Raw genomic sequence first — 7478 nt, 5'->3', positions numbered from 1 at the left:
AACCGCCGTTATGTACCGTCGCTTACTCATCGCGTGGTCTCCGGGGGAGGGGAAGAGGGGCGGGTCGGCGTTCAGCCATTTTTTTTTTTTTTTTAATGTATTTATTTCTGCTATTTTCAGGCTCAACTTTTTTTTTTTTTTTGTTTTGTTTTCCACGGGAGCCTCCGGTGAGGTAGCAATCGGAGTTGCCTCGGAAAAAAATGACAATAAGAACGCTAAAATGAATGCATCTATTTGTAGCAGGGGTTTATTATAACAAAATTTTCATCTCTTTTTTAGAGAACTTGCAACCCAAAATGGGGCTTGTTTATTTTTCTATCTATTTTTAATTTTTTTTTTTCTCCTCCTTGTGTTGTTGAGCAACACACTGATGTTCTTACTGCTCCCCTGGCGCTGCTAGACGGCGTGCTAACTCTTCATGGTTCGTCCATGATGACTGGAAGGCGGTGAATGAATTTCCCGCAAGGGATTAATAAAGTATGATGAAGTAAATAACCAGGAAATGAATATAAAACTAAACAGGAAAAAAAACAGATTAAAAATACGGTTTACATTTAAATTTTTTTTTTTTTTATTGAGAAAAAAATAAATAAAAATGAATACATTTTACATTTAATTTTAAAATTTTATTTTATTTTTTTCTAGCAGAATTATTTTTCATAAAAAAAAAAATAAAATAAAATGTATTCAAAAAAACAAAAAAACAAAAACTGCAATATTTCATTTCACTATGCAATATTCAGAACTGTGCAATATTTCATTTCATAACAGCTACACTACAATTTTTCCTTTTATCATACTATTGTGCACTCCTCACCTCACTTGTTACTAAGACACTTATAGTTTTATCACTTGTTTACTGAGACACTTTATAGTTTCACTGAGACACTTTATAGTTTATAGTTTATTTTTATTTCTAATTCTGCCTTTTTGTTTTTATTATTTATTACTGTTATATTTTCTGTAACTCTGGCACAACAATTTCCTTCGGGATTAATAAAGTTGTTCTTATCTTTACTTTCATTTCTTGGTTATTTTTACTTCATTTCCTGAAATGATATTTTGCTGATTCAGGACTTGGTGACTTTTTTTTTTTTTTCTCCACTGGAGACGATGAAGAAGTGGAGAATTTCTGAATTTTCTGATAACAAGAGCGGTGAATCCCTCTCTCTGATTGGCCGCCGATCCATTTTGAACCCCGCCTTTCGCCCAATGGCGGTCGAGATAGACTCCCCGCCAAACCCAAGCTAATGGCGTCACATTTTTGCTCCGTAACGCAAGCGTCGATTGCCGCCGCGATCCGCTTCCCTTGTCTCCATAGCGACGAAGAGGAGCTCCGGAAGTCGTTCTCGGAGCTGGGGGACAGCCTCTGCGACGCCAACGCCTCCAGGCCCGTGAGGCGGACGGGCAGCGGCGACAAACCCCTGTCCGAGGAGGCGCCGCCGTCCGGGACGCTGCTGTACAAGAACGGCTTCCTGGTGCGGAAGGTCCACGCCGACTCGGACGGCAAGAGAAGTACGAACCTCGCCGAGAAAACCGCCCGCTGACGTCACTTTGTTTAAGCGGCCAGCGGCGTGATTCTGTCCGTTTGCCTCCCGGCAGCGCCCAGAGGGAAGCGAGGCTGGAAGACCTTTTACGCCATTCTGAAAGGGCTGATTCTCTATCTGCAAAAAGTGAGTCTTCTCCCTCCGATACGGAGTCACCAAATGCAATTAGCATTAGCATTAGCGTTAGCATCTCCTCAGAAGTGCAAAAAAGCGAATAGATAAATGCAGTATTTGCGGAATTCACACCAGTGCAGGTTGAGGCGGATAAAATTCATATTTTATTCATATTTCATACTCAATTCAACATATTCAATTCATATTTCATTGTATTTCTCATTCTTTCTCCTTTCTACTATTATCTATTACTGTTATGATTTTTATGTGAAACTCTGGCACAACCATTTCTCTCATCTCAAAATAAATGTACATTTGCATAAAAAGAACTCGTGAGAGTCCCACCTGATATCCGATATTCATATTTCAACCTCCGAAATAACGGGTGACTCCGCAAACGCAAAGGTGACCTTTTTTCCTGCTAAATTCTGGGACTTTCTCGCTGATTTAAAGGTATTTCCGCATTATGTTGCAACCGCAGGGGGAAAAAAAAACAAGCGAATTCGACTCTTACAAAGTGGAATATTGGATCAGCGGCTGCCTGGTTCCATCATCCGACTCCGTTTAAAGAAAATCTATTTATCCGTCAATCGGCCGAAGCCAGATCTTGATCCCGACGGCGTCTGGCGAGAAACGAGAGGCCGAGCCGCCGGCCGCGATTCTCCGAAATCGTGTCATTTGTTTGAAAAACCGGATGATGGTTGTTTTTTTGTTCACTCATGCGGGGTGATTTAAAAAAAAAAAAAAAAAGAAAACACACACGTGGTGATGAAATATGCGTGAAAGTGAGCTGAAAATTTCACACGTGTGACACACACACACACACACACAGGCTAGATGCAGCGAATGGTGGATTTATTGTTCTGCAAAAACACTGCAGAGACGGGACTCTCGTGTTCGTTTGTATCGTCAACCTTTTCAACAAACGGGTGAAATATTCGTTAAAATCCAGGGAGATGAGCTAAAATTAGCTCTTTTTCCAAAGATTCAAGGATGCGATTGTGCAATGAAATCAAAACGTAAAAAAAAAACAACTTTTAAAAAGCAGCGTACGGAGCAACAATAACACAATAGCAGCATCTCTGGGTTCCGGATAGAAGGCGGAAAAAAATAAGACCAAAATATGTCAATAACTAGAAGAATAAATGGATGAAAATGGGGAAAGAAAAAATTAAAAGTGGCCCAAAAAAGGTTTATTTCTCTATATTGTGTGTGAGGTTTCGGAGCTTGAAACCAGAAATAAACAAATCTATGGACTCGTGGAGATACGCTAGGTGTTTATCATTCTCCGCTTTGCAGCGATAAAGTCCTGTTTTTATGATTTCCTCCCAAAAAATAAAGAGCGTTTTGGGCGAATCTGTCTGACTGTGGTTCTCGGTGGCTGTCAGGGGGAGTACAGGCCCGACAAGCAGCTGTCGGACGAGGACCTGAAGAACGCCGTCTCCATCCACCACTCGCTCGCCATGAAGGCGTCCGACTACAGCAAGAGGCCCAACGTCTTCTACCTTCGAACCGCCGACTGGAGGGTCTACCTCTTCCAGGCCCCGTGAGTCCCCTCCTCTTTCTTCTTCTTCAGCTTCGCCAGCTTTTGCTCAGCTTTGACCCTGTATTCGACTTATTTTCATATGGAATTGGAGCTGCCAGGCAGGAGGTCTAGAAGAGGACCAAAGAGAAAATGAATGGACATCGTGAGAGAGGATATGAAGGTAGAGGTGTGAGAGAGGAGGATACAGGGAATAGGGTTAGATGGAGAAGATGGATTCGCTGTGGAGATCCCTGAAGGGAAAAGCCCAAAGGAAAAGAAGAATTTGTCCCAGGGGGTGCAGGACATGTATGCCCGGGGCAAAGGGATGACTGAGTTTGGTTTGGACATGAGCATTTTTCTGTTCGTGTCCAAACCACGGTGAAGATCTGGGTAGAAGGTTGCTGAAGGTGGAGCTGCCAGGCAGGAGGTCTCAAGGCAGACCAAAGAGATGATTGATGGACCTTGTTAGAGAGGATATGAAGGTAGTTGGTGTAAGAGAGGAGAATACAGGGAATAGGATTAGATGGAGAAGGTTGATTTGCTGTGGAGACCCCTAAAGGGAAAAGCCCAAAGGAACAGAAGTATTTGTCACAGGGGGTGCAGGACATGTATGCCCGGGACAAAGCGATGACTGAGATGGTTTGGACATGAACAGAGGAGTGTTCTGCTAAAAAATTCTGCTAAAAAATGTTTCCGAATAATTCATTTTTTTTTCATGATTAAAACAGTATGAGCAGTGTCATCTTGAAAAAAAAAACAGTTTCACTTATTGTAATAAACAAATATTCCCAAAAAAATTTTCATCATTAAATTGTTCACTTAAGCTGCCGCACTTTGATTAAAAGTCCACCGTATCCAGTGCTATCTTAAAAAAGGTTGTTTACTTATTTTGATTGATTTTACTTGATATTGCACTTAAACATAAAAAAAAATCCATTATTTGTTTCATATTAAAAAAAAACATCAGCAAAAAAAGTTAACAAATAATTAATTTTGTTTCATGACTAAAATAGTGTGAGCTGAGCTGATCTTGAACAAAAAAGGTTTTATTTACTCTAATTTTTTTTAATTGAAATTGCTCTTGTATTTTTTTAAGTATTCCATTTTATGTCAAATAAATATAAAAAAAAATCGTGTGAGCTGAGCTGATCTTAAACAAAAAAGGGTTTACTTATTCTAATTGATTTTAATAAATATTGCACCTATGATTTAAAAAATAACTATTCCGTATATAAAAAAAAAAAAAAAAATCTGCAAAAAATGTGACAATTTTTTTTTTTTTTTCATGGTTAAATTAGTTAACGTAAGCCGCCGCGCATTGATTAAAAAACCCACCGTATCCAGTGCTACCTTAAAAAAAATGTTTTTTACTTATTTTAATTGATTTTACTTGATATTGCGCTTAAACATAAAAAAAAAGAATCCATTATTTGTTTCATATTAAAAAACAATCAACAAAAAAAGTTACCAAATCCTTAAAAAAAAAAAAAAAAAAATCTGCAAAAAATGTGACAATTTTTTTTTTTTTCATGGTTAAATTAGTTAACATAAGCCGCCGCGCATTGATTAAAAAACCCACCGTATCCAGTGCTACCTTAATAAACAAATGTTTTTTACTTATTTTAATTGATTTTACTTGATATTGCGCTTAAACATAAAAAAAAAAAATCCATTATTTGTTTCATATTAAAAAAACAATCAACAAAAAAAGTTGCCAAATACTTAAAAAAAAAAAAAATCTGCAAAAAATGTGACCTTTTTTTTTTTTTTTCATGGTTAAATTAGTTAACATAAGCCGCCGCGCATTGATTAAAAACCCACTGTATCCAGTGCTACCTTAAACAAATGTTTTTTACTTATTTTAATTGATTTTACTTGATATTGCGCTTAAACGTAAAAAAAAAAATCCATTATTTGTTTCATATTAAAAAAATAAAATAAACAAAAAAAGTTACCAAATACTTAAAAAAAAAAAAAAATCTGCAAAAAATGTGACCATTTTTTTTTTTTTTTCATGGTTAAATTAGTTAACATAAGCCGCCGCGCATTGATTAAAAAACCCACCGTATCCAGCGGTGAAACTCCTCTTTAATCACAGATGAGCCTGCAGCCTGACAACGTCACGCTGAGGCAGCTGTGACACACACACACACACACACACACACACACAGAGGAGGTGAAGGTGTGTGTGTGTGTTTGTGTATCGGTGCGCAGGAAGCGGCACATGACCGGCCACATGTTTGCGCTCCCCCAGGAGGCCCGGCTCTGCGCTCCAGTTGCAGCCTGGCCCAGATTCTCCTCTCCAGCCTCCCGTCTTTGTCTCGCTATCACCTTCCTCCCCCGGAGACTCGGTCTGCTCCAGTCAGATTCCCCTCACGGGATTCATACGAGCCCCTTTTTGTGTGTGTGTGTGTGTTAATTGGCTGCGGCGTCTTATCAAAACCCCGCTTTTTTTAACCTCTTCGTCCAGGAACGCCGAGCAGATGCAGTCCTGGATCACCAGGATCAACACGGTGGCCGCCATGTTCTCGGCGCCCCCGTTCCCCGCCGCCATCGGCTCGCAGAAGAAGTTCAGCCGGCCGTTGTTGCCGGGGACGATGTCCAAACTGTCGGAGGTAGGGTTTTTTTTTTTTTGTTTTTGTTTTTCGGTTCTGATTCCGAAACCGCGGTGATAAATAAGCCGTTTATTCGCATTCAATCTGAAAAATTCTCCCGTTTTTGGAACGTTAAAAAAACGTCAAAATTGTTCAAGACGCTGAAAGCGGATGGAGTTCAATAAAACTGGGAGTTATTTGTCTTATTTCCCTCCTCCTTTCCCGCCCTGCTTTGATGACCCACTTTATTTCAAGATGCACTCTTTTTTTTTTTTTTTTTTTTTTTTAAATGCAGGAAAGGAAGCTCACCCATTATTTATAAATCGCTGACTGCATTCCAGCTCCGGTTCTGGTGTGCTAAGTTTCACACAGCGCTAATGTAGCCAAACCGCTACGTTCTGTCCTGGAAACATCTCTGGGCCCTGCGTAGCCTCCTCAGCAGGGCAACACACACACACACACACACACACACACACACACACACACTATTTACATAGAGATGGAGCTATGCTTCCATGCTCCTGCCTGCCAATGCTAACCTTAGCAACTTAGCTTGTCCAGAATTCTATAGGTGCTGTCGGTTTGGTGAGCGAGCTTGTTTATCAAGTTAAATTCCTCCATTAAAATGAATTAAAACACTATTAATCCCGTTTTGTCACATTTTTCAGAAAAAAAATATCTGAAAAAATTGAATTTATAGATAAAAAAAAATGTATGAAAAAATAAGAATACACAGTAAAAGACAATGGAAAGAAATTAAATAAATGTACTCACTTAATGCTAAAATGCTATGCTAAACCTTTGCTCCACTTTATGTCCAAATTCCAATATTGGACGGAGTGGAAACAATGTCGACTAATTAGAAATTCGTGGGAACTCGCAGCGGCAATCTTAGATATAGAAAAAAAAATCTCAATTTGCTGGAATATCAAATTTAATTTGATAAAAATGAATTGAAATGCTATTAATCCATTCCTGCCCCTCGGCTTTGTCATGTTTTTCCGAAAAAAAAATTGAGAAAATCAGAAAAAAATTGAATTCATTATTAAAAAAAATGTTTAAGAAAATAAGAATACACAGTAAAAGAGAATGTAAAGAAATAAAAAAAATGTACACACTACACACTTAATTTTACAATGCTATGCTTAATGTACCTTTGCTCCACTAAAAAGAAATGTATAAAAAATAAGAATACACAGTTTAAGAGAATGGAAAGAAATAAAATAAATTTACACACTTAATGCTACAATGCTATGCTAAATGTACCTTTGCCCCACTTTATGTCTAAACTCCATTTATGGACAGAGTGAAGAAATTACACCAAATTCAAAATTCCTGGGAACTCACAGCGACAATCTTAGATAAAGAAAAATATATTTAATACAGTAACACCTTGTAACTCAATTTGCTGGTATATCAAATTAAATTTCCCCATTCAAATGAATTGAAATGTTATTAATCCGTTCCAGCCCCCCGGTTTTGTTACGTGTCTTTCAGAAGAAAGAAAAAAAAAAACAGAAAAAATTGAATTTATGAACAAAAAAATAAGAAAACACAGTAAAAGAGAATGGAAAGAATTAAAATAAATGTACACACTTAATGCTACAATGCGATGCTAACCAATAAAAAATCTTAGATATAGAAAAAAAATCTCAATTTGCTGGTATATCAAATTAAATTTCCCCATTCAAATGAATT

The 7478-nt window shown here is 38.0% G+C and overlaps 1 protein-coding gene across 2 annotated transcripts in view; it reads left to right on the top strand.

The window, feature by feature from the left end:
- LOC147215467 (PH and SEC7 domain-containing protein 1-like) overlaps positions 1 to 7478 on the top strand; it is a 64622-nt gene that overhangs the window by 50415 nt on the left and 6729 nt on the right. Inside the window, exons 12-15 of one of the 2 annotated variants that reach the window (XM_086140045.1) lie at positions 1322 to 1515; positions 1603 to 1673; positions 3050 to 3207; positions 5657 to 5801. In XM_086140045.1, the coding sequence (XP_085996171.1) occupies positions 1322 to 1515; positions 1603 to 1673; positions 3050 to 3207; positions 5657 to 5801 (568 nt within the window). Of the gene's footprint in view, positions 711 to 1321; positions 1516 to 1602; positions 1674 to 3049; positions 3208 to 5656; positions 5802 to 7478 lie in introns of those variants that run through there. The other variant, XM_086140047.1, reaches the window with a different exon arrangement.

Source organism: Fistularia commersonii, chromosome 32 (genome assembly GCF_037954325.1).
Source record: "Fistularia commersonii isolate RoL2024-O1a breed Wild chromosome 32, RoL_Fcom_v1.0, whole genome shotgun sequence".
Lineage (NCBI taxonomy): Eukaryota > Metazoa > Chordata > Actinopteri > Syngnathiformes > Fistulariidae > Fistularia > Fistularia commersonii.
This window is presented reverse-complemented; position numbering and strand designations above follow the sequence as displayed.